At 36.1% G+C, this 26,902-nt stretch overlaps 1 protein-coding gene across 1 annotated transcript in view; it reads left to right on the forward strand.

Moving 5' to 3' along the window:
• Epg5 (ectopic P-granules autophagy protein 5) overlaps window positions 1-26,902 on the forward strand; it is a 540,178-nt gene that overhangs the window by 469,686 nt on the left and 43,590 nt on the right. Inside the window, exons 30-31 of the mRNA XM_067143866.2 lie at window positions 20,527-20,778; window positions 25,584-25,800. Of these exons, the coding sequence (XP_066999967.2) occupies window positions 20,527-20,778; window positions 25,584-25,800 (469 nt within the window). The remainder of the gene's footprint in view (window positions 1-20,526; window positions 20,779-25,583; window positions 25,801-26,902) is intronic.

Genomic DNA, 26,902 nt, shown 5'->3' on the forward strand with positions numbered 1-26,902 from the left:
TCTAGATGCCTGGCCAGGCACCTATATATAGAGACAATCTTGACGGAAGTTAGTTACTGCTGACTTATTGAAAGTTAGTGTTTGGAAGTAGAGTTATGATGTAACAAGGTTATACCTGTGACCACGTGTCTGATATGCCGGGGTAGGCAGTCAGTAGTCATCTCTTTTCAACTGTGTTTCAAAGTTGTAATCTCCAATATTGAAGTGTTGACAGATGTTTTTAACAATGGCAGCTTGTTGATATTCTCAAAGTGAAGTGTTCTGTTGTGATACTGTGATTAAGGTTATGTGTGTTAATTTGTGAATGTATGTGAATAAAATAATTGTACCAAGTGACAGCATCTCGTGTGCGCCTGTGTGGCTACGTTAATCTTAGGACAATTCCTCTGGAAATGTTCAGGAGAACCATAAATAAAACATGCATGAGAATTACATGGCTTTGAAGAAAAAGAAGAAGTGGCTTTAGTAACCTGAGAAAAAGATGTACTGTTAGGAGGAGAGCTAACTCAACACATGGTTGGTTGGCATATCTAATACCTTCAGCAGAAAGAGTAATAGCTTCCAATTGAGCAAAAGTTGCTGGTCGTGGTGAAAGACCAATAGTTAGGAGCAAACCCCTCAACAATGCTGGCAACCATTTGAGATTCTGAATAATAAGCATAAAAGTCATAGCATAGAATTTAATATCCTGAATGTACTCTGACAAAGATTAATTCAAATGCTGCACTCTAAAATAGTGTTTCAGCACTAAGAAAGACAGCGCATGAGAAGGAATGAAGAATTCAAGTACATGCACATGAAACTGATCAACAGTCCATCTCTCAGAAATGGCTCTAATTACATGCTCAGAAAGAGCCCCAGATACATGTGGACATACAATTTGAAAAAAGTGCTCATTACTCAAATTATAAACAATAGCCTGATCTTTAAATTCTCTTAAAAAGTGAAGGAAAGAAATAACCTCATCAAGAGAATTGCCAGTAAATTTAGAATAGTTGTCAATGGGTGAAGTAAATTGGAGAAAATCTGGGAAAGGGTAGGGATAGAAGATACATGGGAAGGACCAGAGTGGTCCTGAGAATGAATTACAGCAGCATAATGACTATGATTCGAGCGCACTTGAGAAAAGGATGGAGTACTGAAAGTGAGGTTAGGACTGGCATTGGATTGTAATGTTATAGTCGCAGGAACAACTGCGGCATTGACTACTTGGTTAAGGGTCATACAACCTAAAGGAACACTTGGTATGGATGGCACTTGGATAGCAGAATAGTTTTGCACTATCACATGAGAAACAGGTTGTCCAGCAAAGGTAGGTTGACACTGAGAAACATTAGAGTTACAAATAGTAGGTACCATCAAAATATTGGCTGGCATGCCAACATGTGCAGAAGACACATTACATGCATAAGCTATAGGCACAGAAGCACTCGAAAAGAGAGCAGAAGGAGAAACCTGGGAAACGTTACCCGTATTAGAATTGTACAATCGAGTAATAGGCCTACTAGAAGGATTGAACATCTGGGTGACATTACTAGAATTAGCAAAATTACCTACGTGTGAAAAGTTAGGACGATATTTCTGAATAACATTATTACATGCTTGAGAAGCTGTAGAAATAGAAACTGGAGAAACACTTTCACTTATTTGAGGAACAACTGGAGATTCAATTAATAGGTAGTTGCAGTCACTTTCACAAGATTCTGAAGAGGTAGGGACTTGAATATCAGATATCAAATTAGAAAATTTGTGTCCTTCAAGCAAACTTACAATTTTATCAAATAATTCACAAAATGATGTCAACAATGATTTGCACTCCTGCCGCTCTTTTTCCGGCAAATTCCACGACAACAAATCCCGGATACCATCCGTGTAATGCTGTGATTGGTCTTTAACCACATTAATTGATTTTCTGAAGGCTCAGAGGAATGAAAAAACAAAATTATAGCATTAAACACCTGCAATTTATCCTTAATCACGGCCAAGGACTCACCCAATTCATATGCGGTTAGCTCAGGAATAGTCACCAGTAGGTTAAGAGAAGAAACTAATAATATCATATCGTGCCTAACAGTCCTTGCGGGATTTACGTTACAAATCCGGAGCTTGTAGCGTAATTCCCCTTTCTCAAATTAGAAGGAGTAGGAACGGCTCGAGACATCGTGAAAAGAAGGGATTAAAATACAAGATAAGAATGTCTAAGAGGTGCATTTACAATCTTACCTAATTTTAATATTAGCTCGGTTCAGTTACCATCTACTAATCCTTCGTTCACAAAACCATGCTCTGCTACCAGTGTAACGTTTACAGCTTGATTACACACATTATATAATAAATTTATGAAATTTTAAACACAGTAAAAGAAAACATAAGGTTCAACAAAAGCGTTGCACCATAAAATGTAAACAACAGGTTAGGAAACATGACAACTACAGAATGGATGTGGAAAGCAGCATGGAACCCTAAGAGGTAATGGAACGCAGCCTTTTGTGAAGAAAGAAAATGTAGAAGATAATTGCCCTTGGATTACACACATTTATTTTAAGAAAAAGGAAACAAATCAAAACTCATAATAGAAAGGAACAAATTAAGAACTCAGGAAGATCTTTATAAAACGCAAATTAAATCCTTGTTAAGCATGCCTGTAGACATGCACATAACGTAAAAGAAATTTTATCACTTAATTTGAATTGAAAGAAAATTATCCAATGATACATAATGATTAAAACGAGGGCTAATCCCAATCTACATAAAGTAGAAATAAGATCAAACACAGAGGTACTGAAAACTTGCATCACTACCTAAAACACTTCAGGTAATAAGCATAGATTTTCAGTACTTATGTAAGGCGACACAGAAATATGGGGAGGCAAACCCGAGGGATAAGTTAATTACATTTTTAGTTACAAGGTTAAAAAAAAGCCTCCAAAACAAAAGGTACAAGATCTTAGCCGAAAAGCTAAAACAATTTAGCGGTGAACGCAGATCTCGAGGTTATACTCCTGCATAAGAAAAGGAATTTATTATTACATTTAAATGACGTTAAAAACTGAAATAAACATAGAAACAGTGCTTTCCCTGAGACAACGTATCCCATGACGGGACCGAAGGAGGAGCACGTCTGCTCACTGAGATGGTCAGATGATCAAAGTCTCCCGCCAAAGGAGCGACATCAGATCCAAAAATAGGAAATAATGCAACCACCAAAGAGAACCAACAAGAATTTAGAATTTACCCTTGACTTTCACATTCACAAACTACATTAACTCTTATTTTCCCCAATCAAAATTTTTTTTGTTCTTGTTGATAATAAAATGTCCCAGAACAGCCTTAGATTATGCAACAGGAAACGGGCAGTTGTAGTTGCACACCGTTTCACAAATTTTGACAACAAAACAATATTAAAATTCAGAGGTAAATGATAATTTTGATACAATGCATAAAAACGAGTTTCTAAAACAGACTTCTTCCAAGTCCAAAGGTCCAAGCAAAATTAAATCTTATACAACAACAACAAAAAGACCAACTATAAATTAAGAAATTTCAGTCAATTCCCACTGCTGTCTTAATACTGCCACAGTAATCAGCATCATCAGCGTCATCATCTGGTCAGTTCAGTAAGGTTCGCACACACAGAAATATATAAAATAGAGCAGAGTTCTTATGTCGAGGGAGTAAGTTCATTGTGGTGAGTACACAACACAACGCATGAGCACATCTATGTAAATCAAGCAATTAACATTACCATCTCTAACTTCCCAACTAACAACAGGTGACTAACTTCTAAAATAATAACAAATTGAATTATTGAGAGGATTGAGAGTCTTATTCAGCCATCAAATGAAAGTAATGAGGGACTTAGAAATAATGAAGGCTGACTATAAAGCACCTAGTGTAGTCTATCAAAGCATGTGACAGTGCGTATAATTAAAACAAACCAAACCAGTTGACCACGACTGAATGAATGGAGGTAATGTCTAAAATGTCCAAATAACTATTATCTTGACTCTATAATTGATCACATCTTCAGAAATATGTATGCTCCAAGAATAAAGAAAACTGTTTTTACCATGCCAGTCATAATAACCTGAGTTGCCAATGTAGAACTTATTCCGACAGTATCGACGAAAATATGTCTGTCATGACCTTAGCATGTATCATATCTGTTCATTTCACATCCTTTCACATAACCAATCTACTTGTAGTAGCAATATCACGCAATAAACTACACCTCAAATTTCACTTACACATATAACCTTCAACGCACCATTGTCCGGTATGTAGCATACACGTGGTAATATTCCATATCTCAAATATGAGTCAAAATTACTTAGCGGTAACTATTATCTCCTTCATATATGGTAATGTTAAGTTACTCAAACTGCTTTGGCTATAATATACTGGTTTGCTCTTGACAACTTACATTTGCTTTCCACATTTATGTTTGTTTACATAGGTTTAGCAATCTATACTCATCACATATGGTTTTTATAGGCTAGCAATATGTGCTTTACTATTCTGAAATGACAGTTACCGACCTCGATAGCTGCAGTCGCTTAATTGCGGCCAGTATCCAGTATTCGGGAGATAGTAGGTTCGAACCCCACTATCGGCAGCTCTGAAAATGGTTTTCCGTGGTTTTCCATTTTCACACAAGGCAAATGCTGGGGCTGTACCTTAATTAAGGCCACGGCCGCTTCCTTCCCACTCCTAGCCCTTTCCTGTCCCATCGTCGCCATAAGACCTATCTGTGTCGGTGCGACGTAAAGCAAGTAGCAAAAAAAAAAAAAAAAAATGACAGTTACCTACTACTCTGAACTTCTTGCATACTCGTTATGATAAAGTATGGCATAATAGAGCCTGGTCTGGTAAAACCTGATCTAATATAATCTGTTTTAAATAATCTGGTCTGATATAGCCTGGTTTAAAGTAATCTTGTTTGACATTACAATAAATTTACAATTTATTTTGTCTGGCAATTATTTATACCTTTTGTTTGTTTTGTTTGGTATAGCGATTATTTATTCTTACGACACGGTGTTCGATAAGTTCTCTATTTCCCTATATTACAATTTCTTTATAGATAGTAACTTAATTCATAATTTAAATACATTAGAAAAAGAAAAGAACCAAATATTATGGTATAATTTGAAAATATCCATGTCGATAAAGTATAAACAAATCACAGCCAAGGAGAATGAAGCAATGGTTGCTGAATTTCAGACGACCAATCACGTACGATATACAAGAATAGCCATCATTCTCAAACGTAAGTGAGAAATAAATGAAACAGTGGAGAATAAAACAATAGGATCAGATCTCAGTAATAACCCAAATAAACAATAACAGATCATGCAACACACACACATAAAGGAAATGTATATGGAAGCATTGAAATATTAAAATTTCTGAAAAATTCCTTTCTGATGGAATAAGACAATAATATCTCTCGATGACTTAAATGTAGACACAGTCAACTAAACTCCCAAATGTAATCAACATCAACTACGGTGATCTAAAATATATGGTGTACACATTCTACTCTTCCTCTCATAATAACTGAGTCTTATTTTTCAAAGATCCTCACGACATATACACAGCTAACTACCAGCCTACTTATTCACTCTTACATTCTCGAAGACTCATGGCTATTTACTCACATTATTATTACCATCAGTAACATCTCAAAGATTCCTGTCTATTTATTCATATTATTATTACCATCAATATTATTATCTCAAAGGTTCCCGGCTATCTACCTGCCTATATTCATCACTATAACGTACCAGAGACTCCTGGCTATCTGCCTCTCTAACCATATTTAATAATTTAGAGGACTCAATTACACTAACATACTCAATTTATATACACGTCACAGTATCCTTCATACTAATATGTGCGAGAGTCAAGTGTCACATTTCAAAGATCACACTACCTCATTAATGTTAAAATATGCTTCTAGCGATTACGAAGACTTGATCTCAAGTCACATAATACTGTCATGATAACACACATTCCACCATAAAATTCGTCAACTGAGACAAAAATCAAATAATTCAGATGGACTTAAATACACGTAGCTGATCTAATCTCATAGTATGACTGTGAATCTTCCAAAAATTTATATTGTGCTACATAGGGTTACTTCTGATGAAATTATATAGGTAAACAAAAACAATAATGGATAATTGTGGTCCTTTTCAAACTGTCTCCACATTATTTGCTTCGCTTTTAAATAAATGGCATTACTTAAATCACACTACTAAATGAAAAGATAAAGAAAAAAGGAATTTCAATAAAATGAAAGAAAGGAGAAATAGAGTACTTACCTTTACTGAAACACCGCTACCGCATGCTGTGGTTGTTACTTAACCATAATCATAGGGTTTCCAGTTCCGCATGTTTTCAGCTTTCTCAAACCTCTCCATACTTGGCTTATTTAAAACATTCACATGTAACTGAAAATCGAGTATTAAGTACACTGTTTTAGAGAAAAGTACACCACACATAATTTCAAAAGAAACAGAGCAATACTTGCCTTAAAAAATTATATTATAACTGTTACAACAAACTCTTATAACTAGCTTGACCTAAACAAAGTATTTACAATCTATATTTAACAACAGTCTATACATGTGTGTGGCTACGCAAACATCGACTAAATATTTCCACACTGCAAGTATTCCATAGATTTGACATCAGTATCACTTCACGCGTTTCATGTAGCATTCACAGTCAGCACACTGCTAAAATCTGGATACACTATCATCAGCAATTGCCGTATTTCTTCGTTGTAATTGTTCGTTTAGCAACATACAAGGTTTCCAATAAACAGAATTGCACTCATATCCAGTATCTTTGTAGTTCACCTTAACTGAATTAATTTCAGAAAACAAATCACTCCATGAACATTTCTTGAACTTGTAAAATTAAAATATGCGTGCAACCTGGTGCATTATTGTCTTGCCATATCCATTGTTGAGCTTGTTTGCACAGACAATAAGACTAGTGGTGTTCTCACCAAGACGATCAGAATGATAGGGACAGAGATAAAATGGCGAACTGCTGCGACTGGAAAGCAGTCCTCCAACTCAAGTCATTGAATGACTGATGATCCATAAATGTCATTCAAAATTGTTCCAAATCTCAATATTATATATGGCCAAATGATTAATGTTATAGCACATCCATTCTGCATGAATACCTCTATGCTCCATGGTAAAATTAACAACTTGAGCAGTCATACCATAGTTAAAAAGGAATAATTGCCAAAATGTACTCTCACAATTCCATGGAGTAAATTAAGCCATCACTTATCATCCTTATGAAAGGCTTCATTTGCTTACCTGCTTAAGGAAAAAAAATATGTTCAGGTAATATATATATTTTTTTAAATTAATCTACAACATAAGTTGTAATGTAGACTTTCATCACTGCAACTGTCCCTGAGTAATTAACTGTGCATGTCTTTGTCTCAATCTGTTGCGTTCCTCGATTAACAGGTGCGAGATAGATAGCATCTTCTCTTTAATGTTTTTGTATTGTTGCTGACAGGTGTCACATTCCAGTGTCTCGTTCAGCTGTTCTTTGTCCCAGCCCCAACAATCTTCCTTCATCAGATTACATTCCACATTGTTGTCGTTCTCATAATGCAGTCTTACATTTGCAGCTTTATAAATGTGGCAACATTTTTCTTATGAAAACTTTGTATTTTATGTGTGTTGTTTCCCAGCACTTGTATGATCATGAATGGTCTGACATATAGGTGAACATATTTAGAAAATAAATCAATAAATCAAGATTGATTGATTGATTGATTGATTGATTGATTGATTGATTGATTGATTGATTGATTGATTGATTGATTGATTGATTGAAGCACTTGTATGATCATGAATGGTCCGACATATAGGTGAACATATTTAGAAAATAAACTGCGCTGAGAATCACAGGGAATATATCTTCTAATGAGTACCAAATTTCATTCATGAAATTTCTTCTTAGATGCGAGTCTCATTCCCCTTTCAGCCTGCTGTTTCATAGCACTCTTTGTCCATACACTCGAGAGTAAATACTGGCGAGAACCTCTCGATAGCAGTTACTCGCCAATGGGCACAGTGCTAAGAGCAACTAACGGAAATTTGCTCGCAACTCTCTGTGAGCTAACTTGTCTCAACGTCCTCGCTAGTCGACACGTACTCCCCAGCCCTCTCGGAGATTAGCTCTCCAGATACGAACTGTGTTCGAATTGTGGCAAAGCTATCGAGAGCTTGGTTCCATTTTCAATTTCAAGATTACTATAAATTGGTCACTGAAGTAAACAAAACTGTTAATTGAAATGTATGAAAATCGAGAAATTTTGTGGAATGTGAAATATACCGATTACCATGACAGAGTGAAGAAACATAAAACTTTAGAGGAAATAGGTGTGAAGTTTTCGTGTTCCGGAGCTGAAGTCCAAAGGAACTTCACAACTTAAAGAATCAGGTAAGTCTGTTTAATATAGGTGAATTAAGAGTAAATTGATAGTTTATATTTTATTATTAATCACATCAATTTGCATGGAAATATATTGTAATGATTGTAGCCTTGTTATTATTATAATAACAAGTATATAATATAATGCATATGTACAATATTTAAATTAATCAATAATGCGATGCTCTCTATTGTTTAAGCTATCTCAAGAATTGAAAAAAATGAAAAACAGAAAAAGCGGTAGCAGGACAGATGACAATTACCAAAGTAGTTTTTTTTTTTTTTTACAGAGGATAATCACAGCTGCTGCGACTTGTCAGTAGTAGTGTGATGACATTTCGTCTACTCTCTAATCTCCACTCTCTACAGGTGCACAAGTGGACAGGGTGTGACAAGAACTCGTGAAAGCTATCTTGCTGAGTTACTTGCCGGGTACTCTTGATAGTTATTCGGGCCGAAATTAGCTTCCAAATGGACAACAACCTGAGAGTGGATATCGAAAGTTACTCTCCCAGTCGATCTCAAATGGAAACCCACCCTTAGCCTCTTCAATAACCTGCGAATAAGTCAGTCTTGATTCTCGTAATTCTTCAACAATCGAATGCCAGGTTCAACTAGGATAAATATTGTGATATAACACCAAAGGAATATTCTTTGTTGAGCTGTGTTCCACCTCATTAATGCAACATTTCATAATAGGAATCACGTCAACCCACCTCTTGTGCTGGTCAGAACAGAATATTCTACAAAAATTCTATATCTGGCGCATTACTGTCTCTTCAGGATTAGACTGTGGGTGTTTTATGGATGAGAAAATATGGATTATATTCCACTTCTCCATAGCCTGTTTAAATTCAGTGGAAGTAAACTGTGTTCCCCTGTACGTTAGCATTTGTTCAGGTTTACCCATAGACGGCAATACATACTTCTCCAGGCTTCTAATCACTGATTTTGAGTTGGCTTTCTGTATCAGCTGCAGTGATACAAATTTTGAAAATACGTCCATGGTAACCAATGTTATTTTGTTCCCCCTACGTGATTTTGGGAGGACTCCATACAGGTCTGTAGGAAATAGCCGTGGTTTACTATGTAAACTAGCTATGGGAGAATGTTCCCTAATTACAGAGCTATGTTTCACTCTTTGGCATATGTCACAAGCCTGTAACAAATTCTTTATATCCTGATATATGTTAGACCATGTGAAAGTCTTTTGAATGGTGGCTTTACAGTAACTTTATCAGGGCCTCCATGTACTGTCATCATATGTGTATGCCAAATTAATTCTTGAGAGAACAGAGTGTCTACTGATACTGGAAATATTGGAAGTACTGGAATTATCTGGAATTTAATATAGGTACTGGAAATACTGGAAATATACTGGAATTTTGAAGCATATACTGGAAAAATTATAAAATATACCAGAAGATTATCATTCTTTATAATCTACCCTGGATATTTGCACTCCAAAAATCTGGGTAATAAGAATAATTGTTTAGGTTGGCATTATAACTTTAAGTGATTTTATTGAAAAATAATACGTATGTAGTACAGTAGTAACAGTACAGTTACTAGAGTAAAACTTGTGATTTTCTCTAATAACCAGGCGTCGGGTCGTGATACCCTCATCGCGCAGCATCTCTCTTGGAATTGTAGACAGTAACTAACTTCCCCTAACTTCCTTAAATTCTGTCGCTCAGAAGGGTCCAGTGGATATCGCTGTTAAATTCTGGGATGGAAACTTGGTTCAAACAAGATATATCTTACATCCACATTTTTAGGTCATGCTATTGCTGGGGAACTTCTGATGACATTTTTGCAAAACTTGAAAGACACTGGTTTGGATGCAAAAAAAATGCTGCAAGTATCAGTGATCAGGCCAAATGTAAACCTGAAGTTTTTTTGAAAGATCTAAAGAAGTACTTAGGTGATTCACCTTCAGATCCGGAACTGTTGGATATTGGTACCTGGTTCTTGCATACTATTCATAGTGCATATAAAATGGCACACAACAACTCTGAATGGAACATTCACAGATTTTTGCACTCTCTGTATTACTTCTTCAAGGACTTTCCAAGTAGACGTGCAGATTACAAACGCATAACAGGATCACATCTCTTTCCTCTGAAGTTCTGCTCTATCAGATGGGTCGAAAACTCAAAAGTTGTTGCAAGAGCTAAGGAAATGCTACCACATCTTAAAAAGTATGTTGATGCTATTGAGGAAAAACCTCCTGCATCAGAAAACTTTGGACCAGGCGAGTTGGCCATGCGGTTAGCGGCGAGTAGCTATGAGCTCGCATCCAGGAGATAGTGGGTTCGAGCCCCACTTTCGGCAGCCCTGAAGATGGTTTTCTAGTGATTCCCCATTTTCACACCAGGCGAATGCTGGGGCTATACCTTAATTAAGGCCACGGCCGCTTCCTTCCCATTCCTAGGCCTTTCCAGTCCTATCATCGCCATAAGACCTATCTGTGTCGGTGTGACATAAAGCCAAAAAAAAAACTTAGGAATTATAAAAAGTTTTGCAAGAAATGATCTGCTTCCAGCTTGGTTGGGATTCATCTGTTCTGTTTCCCTTGAACTAGAACAGTATTTCTCCAAGTATCAGAGCAATAATCCTCTTTTGCTTTTTATGTTCTCTGATCTGAGTACTTTTGGGAAGAAGTGTAAAGAATGAGGTTTTAGAGTCAGCAAATACTAATAAGAAACTTCTCTCAATTGATTTGAAGAAAAGAGAAAACCTCAAGCCCTTCCATGCTGTTGACATTGGATTTGCAGCCTGAGCAGCTTTAAAATGTAAGGGAATAAAGAATGTGAAAGTTCTCCAATTCTATGGACTTATTTCCTGTTGCTCACTCTGGAGCATAGGACCTTGGCAAAATTTCTCCATTTGCCAGGCTGAGTGGCTCAGACGGTTAAGGTGCTGGCCTTCTAACCCCAACTTGGCAGGTTCGATCCTGGCTCAGTCCGGTGGTATTTGAAGGGGCTCAAATATGACAGGCCCGTGTCGGTAGATTTACTGGCACGTAAAAGAACTCCTGCGGGACTAAATTCCGGCACCTCGGCATCTCCGAAGACCTCAAAAAAGTAGTTAGTGGGACGTAAAACAAATAACATTATTATTATTTATTAAAATTTCTCCACACAGTACGGTTCCTGGCCATTCTCTTCACTTCGCTTCAGGTCTTGTCAACCTCTGCGATTTCCTTTTCAATCGTCCTCTTCCAAGTCTTCTTGGGCTGACCTCACTTTCTGAAGCCTTGAGGGTTCCAGTCCGGTGCTGCCCTCTCAACAGCTCCATCCGGCTTCCTTAATGTGTGTTCAATCCAGCACCATTTCCTCTCCTTGATCTGGATGTCAAAGTCCTATGGAGACTGCAGAAAATTTCTTGTTGATGTTTGTATGAAGATTTTTGTCAAAAGCCCCCTTGCTTTCAAGTTTGTTAGAGGTGCCAGCTCCTTCAATCATGCAATTATGACCAATTCGTCTATTAGGACCTGCAGGGTAACTGCTGCATTAGAAGTTCTTGTTGAGACAAAACAATTATCTCCTATGGAAGCTGATATTGCAAAATGAGGCTACGTAGATTTCTCATCAAAGGAAGAAGTAGTGAAGTATCTCAAGAAGTTTGATCCCAAAACCGATCAATTGGATGATTTTCTTAGCACTGCCTATTTTCAACACAATGTTTCAAAAGAACTGATCCACTTCACACAAAAAGTACTTGTTTAGGTTCATGTCAACGCTACTCTAGAAAGAGGTTTTTCAATAAACAAAGAAGGCCTAGTAGAGAATCTTCATGAAAATAGCCTGATTACACAGCGTCTGGTGTATGATGCAGTATCTGCAGTGGGTGGAGTATTGACCGCCAGTGTTTTGAAAAAGACGATCCATGCAGCCAAAAAGGCACCAACATTGAGAAATGAAGCTTTAGAAAAATATAAAAAGAGTACAGATAACATCACAGCCAAAAGAAAGTTAGCAGCAGAAGAAATAAAACATACAGTATTGAAGAAATGATGTATGATGCAGAATGCTAAGGAAGAGACAGAAGAACTGGAGAAAAAGGTGAAAAGATTGAAAAAAATACTGTCGTAAGTGTACGTATGTCTTTCTTGTGACTTTGCACCTAGAACAAGGTTTTACTTAGAATAAACCTGGTACAGAATCTATTCAAGAATGGTTTACTTCCACAGTGTGTGTTATGTGATACTCTTTCTTTGGCTGTGTTTATTAGATGTAAGTGTTAATGAAGTGATCCAAATAGCCAAAAGTGTGTTGTCACTTAGAAGCAGTGATGTTAGATTAGACTTTTCTAATATATTTTGTGTGTGTGTAATATAGCATTGTAAATTGAAAACGAACAGTTATATAGTATGAAGCTATAAATATGCTTTTTAATTTATTTATATAAAACTGGTAATTTGTCAACTTTTTGTCTTGTAATTGTTTTAATAGTCTTACAAACAATTTTATATTCATTGGGATTGTAATTCTTTTCCAAAGCAAGAGTTGTATAAATTTTCTAATTAAAGAGATTTAAAGGCAATGGGTTGAGTGGAGGACTGTGAGGGGAGTTGGGAGGCCCTATAAAAAACGTTTAAAAATTATTTGTATTTTAAAGATCAAAACTAGCTGAATTTATTAAAAACAAAATATGCATTTCTTGGCAAAATATTACAAACCTGAAATCATCAAGGATGTAATTCTTCCTAAAGAAAAAGAATATTCATAGCATTAGGTACTAGAATGTTGCTGATAGTTATACTGAATATATTGGAATTTTGAAAATAGAACTCAATAGACACCCTTGCAAGTTATAAATCTCATTCTGTATTGACGGTTATCACTTTACAAATGAAAATATTTATAAAATCCTCCTTATCAATAGAAATCAAGTCATCTGTTAGATGCAGCAAAGTCTATACATGTTTCAGCCTAATCTCAAGGCCATCTTCAGTAGCAGAACAGTAATTACATAATACACAAACAAATTAAAAATCATAATGAAGTGAAGTGACAGTGATCATGATTAGTGAATTAAAAACATATTGAGGTACAAAGTCCTCTCGTCTAATAGGTCGTTCTTGAATTGTCAAATAAAACTTGCTGACTGTTAAAATGAAAACACTGTGCTGAGGAGTGTAGTGAAACCGTCAATACTATGGATTAAAATGTGTGTAACATCTGTAATGAGAAAAAGGAATTATGAGTGGATGAAAAACAAGTTAAAAAATAATGTATGAAAAGAAAACGCATTTAACTTACTTGTAAATAAAAGTTGTTGTCTCGAATGGAGATGACCTTGTCAGCCTCAAGTCACATTGTCAAATAAGCCTGTGTGTGGCTTACTGTGTATCTGTGTCGATGTGGTTGCGAGGGGGAATGGAGGGGGAGGGGCGAGGAGGGAGGGACGATGTGGATCACGGGAGGAGGGTGTTGATGGAAGAGCGGGTCTGTTCTAGAATGTCGGTAGTGAAACTCGTTTTTATTAATGAATTGTTCACAGATGAGCCGGACAAAGGTTTCCAATAAAATATTTTTCTTTTCACTGATTTCATTCAAGTTGTACACAGGATTGCAATATTGGTCGATATCTATATAAATATTCTCTAGTATATTAAGTAAGGAACCTTTCTGTTTGTAATGCAGGATCTTTAAATCTTGATCAATTGTTGTGTATTGATTTTTCTTCTCTCTACAATGTTCGCTCATGTCTGAGTAGCGATTGTACTTAGGGCATTGAGGTGTTCGGAGTATCTTACATTGAAGCTGCAGCCTGTTTCCCTAATATACGTTGAAAGACATGATTGGCATTTTAATTTGTATATCCCAGAGTTAGAAAATTTTTTGTTGCTGTTGACAGTATGAGAATTAAAAAAAAGTTTTTGCATTGGTGTGAACGCTCTTGAATGCTACTTTTAACTTGTATTTTTTAAAGATGTTTGAAATAGGATATATGTTATTATTATTAAAGGTGAATATGGCAAACTTCTCCTTAGGGGAAGATCCTTTTTCTAACGTGGTCTTGGGTTTATTTTTAAATTTATTGAGAATTTTGTTCACGAAAGCTTTACTAAAACCATTACCTTCGGCTATTGCATAAATGGTGTCGATTTCCTTTCTAAAATTCTTACGGGATAAAGGAACATTAAGAGCTCTGAAAATCATACTATTGTAAGCTGTCTTCTTCTGTGTCCCTGGGTGTAGAGAAGTTTGGTGGATTGTGTTTATTGTGTGAGTGGGCTTTCTGTAAATATTAAAAGAAAGGGTTTTATTCTGATTGCGAGTAATAGTTAAATCAAGATAATTAAGGGAATTGTTGTTCTCGGATTCTATCGTAAACTTTATGTGCGGATCCAGGTTATTAAGTGATTCAAGAACGGTGTTGCTATCAGTAATGTGAGAATCCAGGATAATAAAAGTATCATCCATGTACCGAGTCCAATGTTTGATCCCATTAATTTTACCTATAATATGACTGTATTCAAGGAAATCTACGTAAATATCAGCGAGGATTCCCAAGGCCGGTGACCCCATAGGAAGACCCTTCTGTTGGTATATGATGTTACTAAAAGTGAAGAAACCATTATTTAATGTAAACTTGAGGATCTGAACAAACTCTTCTATCTCCCCTAAAGTCAGTTTATTGAATTTGGAAAGATTGTTTTTATTTCGATGGTTTTATTGATGGGTACATTCGCGTACATATTGACTGTGTCAAAGGAGTGAAGGATGTAATGTTTTGGTAACGTGAGATTTTTCATTCTCTTGCAGAATTCCAGGGAATTTTTAACTGACATGTTAGCTTGAAAGAAATAATGTGTTTTAAGAAAATTGTGAATATATTGGGATATTTTGTACGTCGGACTACTTCTGAAGTTAATAACAGGCCTTATGGGGACATCCTCCTTGTGAATCTTCGGTAACGCTTTCGCCGTAGATAACTTGGGATTCATGATGATCAGTTTTGATTTTTCTAGGTCATTAAACAAGAATAAAAGGTTCTTAATTAGAGCTTTCAGTTCTCTTTGTATTCTATTAGTAGAATCTTTTTTATTACGTTAAAGTTATTGTTAGTAAAGAAGGATTGTGCTTTATTTACGTAGTCACTTTTCTTCATAACTATAGTAGCATTGCCTTTATCTGCTTTAATAATAATGTTATTTGTTTAACGTCCCACTAATTACTTTTTTTTAAGGTCTTCGGAGACGCTGAGGTGCCATAATTTAGTCCCGCAGGAGTTCTTTTACGTGCCAGTAAATCTACCGACACGAGGCTGTCGTATTTGAGCACCTTCAGATACCACCGGACAGAACCAGGATCGAACCTGCCAAGTTGGGGTTAGAAGGCCAGCACCTTAAAAAGTAGTTAGTGGGACGTAAAGCAAATAACATAAAGGTCTAGTCATCACGTGTGTAGATTTAAAAAAAGCATATGGCAGTATTCATCATGAATCATTATTAAAAAGCCTTAAAGAATTTGGCTTACACCAAAAACTTGTTAACCTCATTAGTATGACTTTTAAAAATACAAAGGCAAAAGTTAAATTTAGAGGTGAATTATTAGAATCATTCACTGTAAGAACTGGACTTCGACAAGGAGACGGACTTTCACCATTGTTATTTAATTGTGCATTGGAGAAGGTTATGCGTGAATGGAACAAGAAATGCCAGCCAACTATCAAGATCGGTAGAAATATTAAACTCAAATGCCTTGGTTTTGCGGACGATTTAGCATTACTTGCAAATACAATAGAAGAGGCTAAATTTCAAATTGAACAACTAGAAATTATAGCCAAAAAAATGGGATTACAAATTTCATTAGAAAAAACAGAAATGATGCCAACTTTTAAAGTTGATTTACCAGTTATTCAAATGAACAGTAATAAAGAGATTAAAATTGTTCAGAAATTCAAATATCGTGGGGAAATAGTAACATGGAACACAAATGAAAAGGAAGCTATAGAATACAGAACAAGTAAATTTAAACAAGCACAAAGACTTACCTGGCCAACCTATTAAAAAAAATCTCTTTCGATAAACGCCGAAACACTATAATTCCATAGTTAAACCAGAGGCAATGTGTGCTAGTGAAACTTCATTCAAATTAAATGTAAAATCTACAACAGACAAATTACAGAAAACTGAGAGAAGAATTCTTAGAACAATTATTAATAAAAAACACCAAGTTGATGGACAGTGGAGATTGTTGCCTAACAACATTGTCTATCGTGAATGTGAATCAATAATATCTACAATGCGTAAAAGAAGAATTTCCTTTTTCTGTCACATATCAAGATTACCAGACACCAGAATATTGAAACAACTATTCGATTACTTTTTGAAGAATAAAATCAATAATAATTGGTTCAAAGAAGTTCAGGATGATTTGGAAGAATTTGGTATAACTCGGCAACAAATCAAAGACAGAAAAGAGAAGAGGATTTTGAAGAACAAAAGCATAAGTCTCAAACTAAAAACAGTTAACGGAAACAATATACTATATCGGACACACAAAGGGCTTCCAGGTCAGAGAGGATGAGAAAGTTCTGGGAGAAGAAAAGGAAGAAATTAACTCAAATGTATTGATTTCAGTGCTCCAGTGTGGGTGTAAAATATGTAAATAAATAAATAATCTGGGTTATTCGGTGCCTGGTACAAGGCTCTCGTTTAACTCACAAGCGTCCAAACATACTTGCAGTGACCCATTTGCTTTAGTAACAGCAACTAGTGACCTAACATATGGTGTTGTAGACTTCCTAATGATTTCATTCTTCAGCATCTCTTCAATAATTTTTTTCCATTTCTGCAAAATATTTTTCTGGAATTGGGTAGACTCTTCTACAAAACGGGGTCCGATTGTTGACTACTAAGCGATGCTCATAGTTTCCATAATTGCCAGGTTTATCATTAAAGACTTCACTATGATTATTCAAAATTTTCATTAATTTAGTCTTATATTGGTCTGGACCGAAAATTTCATTAACCTTCTTCCGAAAATCCATCCTATGGTCAACTTCTGCTTCACTTGTAAAATAATTTTGTTTACAACAGGTATAATTTCTTCTGTGTCTACTTTATATTGTTGTGACCAAAAACAATACTTCCTTTTGACAAAATTTTGATTTTGATGCATTCTACTTCACACTAGTTGATAGTCTAGTCAAATGGGCACTTTTATGTATTGTAGAACAAGAAATTTTAAAATAATATAAACTAAATAGTTTAAATTTGTTTTAATATTATAATCAGAATTCTGGTTGTATTGAAAGATTTTGAGTCCAGAAACTGGCTCATGATGCCCTAAATGAGGGCAAAACGTCCAAACAGCTCAATCGATGTTAATGTAAAGATTCTACTTGTAAGGAAATATAAATTGTATTGAAAAGGTGGACACCTTCAAAAATTGTTTTGAATAAATATCATATCTCTTCCTCCCATTAAATTTAACCAAATCGATCTCCCCTCGCCAATTCGATTCAGTATCTCTTCATTCATGATTCGATCTATCCATCTCAACTTCAGCATTCTTCTGTAACACCACTTGAGCTAGTTATCGTCCCTGTTTCACTTCCATACAATGCCACGCTCCAGATGAAAGTCTTCAAAAATATCTTTCTAATTCCTATATCAATGTTTGAAGTGAGCAAATTTCTTTTCTTAAGAAAGGCTTTCTTTGCTTGTGCTAGTCTGCATTTTATTTCCTCCTTACTTCTGCCATTGTTAGTTATTTTACTACCCAAGTAATAATATTCACACCGGGTGAGTTGGCCGTGCGCGTAGAGGCGCACGGCTGTGAGCTTCCATCCGGGAGATAGTAGGTTCGAATCCCACTATCGGCAGCCCTGAAAATGGTTTTCCGTGGTTTCCCATTTTCACACCAGGCAAATGCTGGAGCTGTACCTTAATTAAGGCCACGGCCGCTTCCTTCCAACTCCCAGGTCTTTCCCATCCCATCGTTGCCATAAGACCTATCTGTGTCGGTGCAACGTAAACCCCTAGCAAAAAAAAATTAATAATATTCACCTACTTCGTTTAAGACTTCATTCCTAATCTAATATTCCCTTTATCACCTGCCTTCGTTCAACTGCACTCCATTACTTTTGTTTTGGTCTTATTTATTTTCATCTTGTACTCTTTACCTAAGACTCTGTCCATACCATTCAGCAATTTCTCCAAATCTTCTGCATTCTCAGATAAATGAGCAATATCATCAGCAAATCTCAGGGCTTTGATTTCCTCTCCTTGAATTGTGATTCCCTTCCCAAATTCCTCTTTGATTTCCTTTACTGCCTTTTCTAATTAAACACTGAAAAGTAGGGGGGGACAAACTGCAACCTTGCCTCACTCCTTGCTGGATAGCTGTTTCCTTTTCAAAGCCCTCAGTTCCTATCACTGCAGACTGATTTTTATACGTATTGTAGCTAAGTCTTCGTTCTCGGTATCTGATGCTGATCCCCGTCAGAATCTCGTATAGCTTGGTCCAAACAACATGCCTTTTCAAGAACTGACCGCCATGTATGTAGGCTTGTCCTTCTTAATTCGATCCTCTAAGATCAGACATAATGTCAGGATTGCCTCACGTGTTCCCACATTTCTTCTGAAGCCAAATTGATCTCCTTCCAACTCAGTTTCAACTCTTTGTTTCATTCTTCTGTAAATATTTGAATTTCCTAGTTGAATGGTAAAGTAGGCACCAGCACATGAGCTCCTTTCAAAATCCTTATTGTTCATTTCCAATTACATTTCAATAATACTTGAGTAGTTTTTCCCTGACAATATTAGCTTACATTTTGTATCCTGAGTTGTGTTTACTTATCCATCTCTGATTTGGTCCCCAGGTAAAACACATCATCATTATCCATCTTCCTTCAAAGTATTGGGCCAAGTGCATTTTCTTTCTACTGCTTCATCGGATGTCATGTAGATCTGTTTGCTTTTTGCCATTTCTCTGGTGGTGTGTTTCCATTCCAAATTAAATGTATACATCTGAAAAATCTTTGCTTGAAGATGTCGCTTGAGTATTTGAATAGCTCTGCATTTATTGAGTCTTTCCCAGATTCTCTTCCATTTCTGAGTATTAGCTCCAGTTCATTGAGTGTAATGGTTTCCAAAGTTGTTCAGTGATTTTGGTACAATAAATGGCTCAACATTTGAACCTGTCAAAAGTCTCTGAAAATAAATAATCCACTCCTTTAGAGATATTGGATTAATTTTTGTCTTCCTTTCATATCATTATTTAGTTTCTTGGGTATTGATACGTCTGTAATTGAGGTCTTTTTATATCAATCCCCAGGTGTGAAACAAAGTTTTTCCAATGTTTCCTTCAAGTGTGAAACAAAGTTTTCCCAACATTCCCTGTGGTTTTCTGGACTTCCTTTCTTGTCATTGTTCTTTTATGGTAATACTTCATTTTATCTTCTAGTTTACCAGTTGACAAAAATCTTTCATGAGCATTTCTTTTATCTGGAATATTTTTTTCAGTTTCTTCACCCCAGATTCTTAAACCCCTTTTCCTCTGTCATTTCTTCATAACTCCCAAACTTTCAAAAGTAGACTGTTTTAAAGTGAATGCAGATTGGATCCTTCTTCTTCATTAATTTCATTCACTATCTTTTGCAGATCATTATAGCACTTATCACTTTCACTTTTTTTTTTTTAATTGCCTTCCACCAGAGTATATGCCCCGGTAACAAAATGAAGATTATACTGTACTTCATAACTTGCAGGTCAACTGAATAATATAGTAATCTTGCTAGTAATTTATTATAAAGAAAGTAATGAATATACAAAGTACAAGTTCAGTAACAATCAGATCGATATAAAGATGATTGCTGAGTTTAACCACTTACAATTTCTTGTGTATATAAGCAGACACCTAAAGTCACCTCGGGATACTGCAAAATTCTTCATTATTCAACAGTTCTGAGTGTGAATTAATCTCTTGCAGTTCTGATTTAAGTATTGTGATGTTTACTGGTTATTATAATTCTCTTTACTTTATTGTTATTAATAACTGACATCATAAACATATGCTCCCTCTGTAGGTGTACCACCCCAGCAGCAAATTGCAGAGGCTGGACTTCTCTTGACAGAGATTATGACTGCCATCAACCAACCTGCTGGCAGTGTTATTGCGGCTCTTACTGTCGATAGTTGTGTGATGTGGCTCAATCGCAGGGACTGCTGCTGCATTGTTCTCTTGGGTTTCTTAAGAATATTGGGTACTTCCGTCACATCGCCTGAAGCACTAGGCTCAATCTTGGAGGCTTGTCTTCAGGCATTCTTCCGACAAACAGGTAATGTGTATAAATCTCTACCCTCCTCAGATTGTCCAATTATTGGAACTTTATATATAAGGAGAGATTATAATGTGATAGACATAAAATATTAAGGCACTAAAAATAACAAGAACAGGGTTAAAGGTTAGTACTATAATCTCTTATAAATACTACAATGGCATAACACACATGATTTGATAATTTTCTAATGTATTTTAATTATTTTTTAAGGTAAAAGGCAACTGTTTTTTATATTTCACTCAGATATAGAGTATCGTTCCCATGTGATTTTCATTTCAGCTTATCCATAGTTTGTCTTAATGTATACCATATTTACTCACATATACAACTTGTTTTTTTATTTGTTACACTGCCAAAGAATTGAAGTGGGTCTTATATGTGCAATCTCAAAAATTAGTTGAGTATCAAAACATGGAACTAATTAATCAAGTACAGTCGCCTCAAAAATATATTGCAGATTTTACCTGTGCCGACACATTCTCCCAGTCCAATCTTCCCCTTTCATCAATGAATGCTTGAGGTGCAGCCGCAAATAGGGAAAATACTAAACGAAGAAAATACAGCAATTTGTTAGACAAATTCTTCTCCGTGGTAGTAGCCATTGAATCGAGTGGTATCTGGGGTATCAACGGCCTTAATTTTACCAAAGAGTTTGGCCAACAGATTGCTTGGATTTCTGGCGATACCCGAATCAACTGCTTTTCTTATTCAGCACATCAACATAGCTCTAATGCATGTGAATGTCACATCCATTCTTGGGACACTACCACCTGGTAAAAAGCTGGATGAAGTTTTTCTTCTTTAGACATGATTTTGTATTTAAATTATTTTATATTTTAGCTGGAAAATCATTTCCTCATTAACTAAAATAAAAATGTTGCAGAACAATAAATTTAATATTATAGATAAAATAGACAATTATACTTTCATATTTTTCATGACATAAATCTGCCACACTTATGGTTTTGGGTCATAGAGTAGGCCTAATTTAATGTTAAAGTTTGGCATCTGAAATAAACGAAAAATAGCATTGGGGATATTTTTCATTGTACCTTAAAAGTTCATTCTTGCACTGTAATAAGAAGAGACACTTTCAAAATAAATTTAATTTACCTGCTGTTATGTTCAATTCATCATCACTGTCATCACTGTCATCACCCTTCAGTGTTACCATTTGTTTATTTGTTTATTTCCCATCCTGCATCACTTTCTGTTCCACCCAGTATACAGCTGCTTTTCTTTACTGTTATTCTGCTTTACTATACAAATATGTAAATGCATTTGAGGTGATTTGCAACCACAGGAAAATATTTTATAGTGCAGTACATTCATATTTAGGTGATTCCTGCATATTTCAGCTTTTAGCTCATATTAAAGCAAATTTTGTTGATTAATGGTACAGAAAATCAGAAAAATGAAGTACAGAAGAAACAGAGACATTGAAGAACAACTAATTAAAACCAGAAGCCATCTTTTTGCAAGATTTTGACAGTTGTCACAAGAACGCTGCAATGCATTCAGCGTGAAAGTGACAGGAAGTGTTGGTAGACTTCTTTGTGTCTGCTAAACTCAAATTTCATTTCATTTTATGTCCTTGTAATTTTGTTTTATTTTGCTATGGCACAGTGCCTTAAGCTGATATCACCTTTGTTTCCAACATTAAATCTTTCATTTGGTATTTCATTATTTCTTGTAACTTTCAGGCTATACTGGAAATATATGAAGTCGAATAAAGCATATTCAAATTACATAAGAGAGTTTATTTTTAAAGAATACTTCTTTGGTTCATGAAGGTTAGGCTAATACCTTAATTGCAAATATTACATCATGCCTGATTGTCCAGTGTTGGGTTCTAGTTTTGCGTTTTATTTTTGAGTTCTCCTTGGATTATTTTTCTGGTATTAGTCTCTCGGCTGGTATCTTCCATACTGTTCTCTTCTTTCTTTTCTTTCATTTGATGTGTCCTTTCCTATATTTTTCTGGGTATCTTGACATTTTGGCCTATATTACCTTCCCTCATCATGAACCTCCTAAGTTATTCAGAGAGGCAGGTCTTATCATCATCATCATCATCATCATCATCATCATCATCATCATCATCATCATTCTTCTTGTTTCGTTTCGGCCAACTAAGGACCACTTCATTTCAACTGTTTCCTTTGAGCTTTAATGTTGGTTCAGTATTCCTTCATTCATAGATGGTGTTGCTCCTTTCGCTGTTTCATCCAAGCCTTTCCAGTTTTCAGCTTCGGCTTTGGTTGGAGACTGATGTTCTTGGAGTTTTTTTCTTAAGTGGGTCATGCTCCTGGATATCTTCAAATGAGATCCCAATCTCCTGCAGATCTTTCTGTACCTCACTGAACCATGCCCACTTTGTCTTTTTTCTCTTGGAGGAAAGTAAAAATGTGATTCATTGACTGTGTTGACTTCATTCGGACCATGTGTCCACATGTGAGGACAACTCCTGGTTGTGCCGCCTCCTAAACTCGCCTTTGTTTTTGACTGGACCTAAGATTTTCCTCAAAATCTTTCTCCCCTTAGCCTCCAATTTCTCCATCATGCCTTTTTTGTTCATGGCAAGACATTCTGCTGCATATAGAGCCTCTGGCCAGATGACAGTGTAATAATGTTTGATTTTTGCATTCAAAGATATAGATATTTTTGTTACAGTAATTTTTAGTCATATGGTAAGATATTTCAATTTTATTCATGCATGATGCTTCATTATTATTATTATTATTATTATTATTATTATTATTATTATTATTATTATTATTATTATTATTATTATTATTATTCTTTGTTTTTCCTTGACTTCTGCAGATTTTAATTTTTTTAATGGCGTGTAGTCTCTGAGGAGGCCTGGTGTGGGTCTTTAGAGTTGACGCATATAGGCAACCTGCGCGTGTGAGAGAATCTACAAAGGCAGATCAAATATAAACGGGAATTTGAACATACCGCTGCTGTTAGTAATAATTCTGAGATGTGACTTTGCCAAGGTATTGGTGGAGGTGTCTATAGAAGGGGTTGGCGCACGTCAACGACTGTGGAGAGCTGTGCTGCTTCAGTATGCTATAAGTGAGCAAAAGGTACATACGTCTGTTGTGCAATGCATCATTTTCAAATTTCTCTCACAAGGGGGCACCAAACCTTCCAAAATTTTGAGACGGCTCCCCGCACAGTTTGGGGAAGAAACACTTTCGTAGACTCGAGTGTATGAGTGGGCTAAAAAAAAATTGTGGCAGGAAGAGGAGCTGTAGAAAATGAACCTCATGAAAGGAGACAGCAGACAAGCATCGCTGCAGACATTGTTGCCATTCATGACATTAATGGTGAAGATTGGTAAATAAAAATTTCTCAGATTGTTTTAGCCATAGGAATAAGTTACAGAAGTGTTCAAACCATCATCCGAAATGAACTCTATTTCAGAAAATTATCTGCTAGGTGGGTTCCTCGTCTCGTCAACCAGGAACAAAAAACTTTATGCCAGGAAGTTTGTCAGAGACTCCTGCGTCGCTTTGAAGAGGTATCCTGCATTGTAGTGTGACTTGTGATGAAACTTAGGTGCATCATTACACCCCACAGTCAAAGCAAGCAACCAGGGAATGGAGGCGAAGAGACGAAACAGGTCTGGTCAAGGCCAGAACACATCCATCTGCTGGAAAGGTGCTTGCAACCATTTTCTGGGACGCTGCAGGCATTTTGCTGGTGGATTTTCTTCACGAACAAAGGACAGTTAATGCAGCCTGTTACTGTCGCCTTTTGGATGAAGCAAAAGCTGTGTATCACAACAAACGACGCCGCCAACCAATCCAAAACGTCATTCTTCTCCATGATAATGCAAGGCTGCATACTGCCGCTTTAACGTTGGAAAAACTGGAGTAAATTCACTAGACACCTCTGGAACACCCTCCGTACAGTTTAGATTTATTGCCCTGCGACTACCATTTATTTGGATCACTCAAACAAGACCTAGGAGGACAGCGGTTTGATGTTGATATAAGTGTAGGAGAGTTTGTGCACAACTGGCTCTGCACACATCCCTCTTCTTTCTATCAGGATGGCATCAAAAACTTACCAATCCGATGGAGATAATATGTATTGAAGGAAGGACACTATATAGAAAAATGATCTCTGTATTTTTTTGGTTGTTGCAAGAAAAATAATTCCCTTTTATATTTGATCTGCCCTTATATGTTGAATTCTAATGCTGGATATGGCAAACACATCCAGCCCCCATCCACCTCCCACCCCCATTAGCCATTAGAATTAACCAATGAAGGTTAAAATCCCCAACTCATCCCGGAATCAAATTCAGGACCCGTTGGACCATAGACCAGAACACTAACCCTTTAGCCATGGAGCCGGACTTAGAGTGTATAAACACAGTTAATATCCAGAATGACTTGATAAATGTATTACATATGAAGTTACAGTAATGAAATATTAATTGAAATTCTAGAACAGAATTTTTTTCCTATTAATTTATAATTGTTGTAATATTTCCTTATGTATTATCTATTTTTGCTTGAGAATTTGTTTTAGTGTTATGCCTGGAAGAATGATCATACATATATCTGATGATTTAACTATTGTTTTAGATAAGTTCAAAGTAAGACTGTACATTGAAGAAACATATCTTCAGCATTTGAAGGAAACTTCTGCACCAGTATTAGGGTTTAAAATAATATAAAATGAGTGATATTTCATTCTTGAAGACTGTATGACTTTCAAACTCGACTATCTTCCTAAATGCCTATTAAAATTGCCCACAATAAAAGACAGTTGAACTGTGTTTCCAGTAACTCAGGTGGAGCCTCCAACTTGGAAGCATGCTGTGAGCATTCTGCAGCCCTGTGTACCTCGTCAACCCCCAGTGGAGGATGGACTGTTAGCCTCAGGACATGTGCTCAGTCTATATGCTCTTCTTCTAAAACGCTTACCCCTCTGTAGGGATATACGTGAGGAGGGTAGTGTACTGGCTAACCTTGTTGAGTGGCTGGTGACTATCAAGCCCTCGTGAGTAGATTCTTCAGTTTTAAAATACATGTTATATTATAGTGTTATGTTGATTTGTTATATTATTGCACATTTTTGAGCCTTATTTTCAGGCTTCTCATTGGGTAGTAAAACAAATATGCTCAAGACTGCAATGAATAGAAATTGAACATTCACCTTCATATCCATGCCACTTTAATTGGGTTCAGGTTAAGGGGTACACCTTAAAGGATTAAAAAAAATGCATGTATTAGTCAATTTATATTTTATCAAATATTCTTTCCACTTGAATGAAAATAGTTATTTAAGTATCCCCAGTACTACAAGAGATATGTCTGTATGTGTCCATTCATGTCACTTGCTTCATCCCACTCTGTCATATGTTTGTTGGTTATTTCAATTTTTACACATAATTGTCACTGTAATTAAAAAATTACTGAAGATATTTAAACCGAATTTTGCATGGTAGTATATTTTATTTGCCGGGCTGAGTGGCTCAGACGGTTAAGGCACTGACCTTCTGACCCCAACTTGGCAGGTTCGATCCTGGTTCAGTCCGGTGGTATTTGAAGGTGCTCAAATACGACAGCCTCATGTCGGTAGATTTACTGGCACGTAAAAGAACTCCTGTGGGACTAAATTCCGGCACCTCGGCGTCTCCAAAGACCTTAAAGAGTAGTTAGTGGGACGTAAAACAAATAACATTATTATATTTTATTTATGTAAACAGATGCCCTTTGCTCTCTTCTTTGAGAGAAGTGAAACTAATTTTAGCACAAAAATTAGAAAAAAATCTATGAAAGGCAGAGTTTGCTAAAAAAAAAAAAAAAAATCTGAAAGAATACGTGAGAAATTGTAGAGTATATATGTTGTCGATGTACATCTTTAAATAATTTCAACAAAAGACTCGATAAATATTCAATGAATTGCAGTATTGATCGTTTAAAGCTCATTTAACTGCAGATATTTAATATGCAGTTTTATTAAACATTAGCTAAAGTACCTGTTCTTCATACAGATTTATGACAAAGTATTAAAGTGGTTAAGATGGTCCCATGGTGTAGGGGTTGCGTGCCTGCCTCTCGCCCTGAGGCCCCGGGTTCGATTCCCGGCCAGGTCAGGG

This window comes from Anabrus simplex, chromosome 3, assembly GCF_040414725.1.
Source record: "Anabrus simplex isolate iqAnaSimp1 chromosome 3, ASM4041472v1, whole genome shotgun sequence".
Lineage (NCBI taxonomy): Eukaryota > Metazoa > Arthropoda > Insecta > Orthoptera > Tettigoniidae > Anabrus > Anabrus simplex.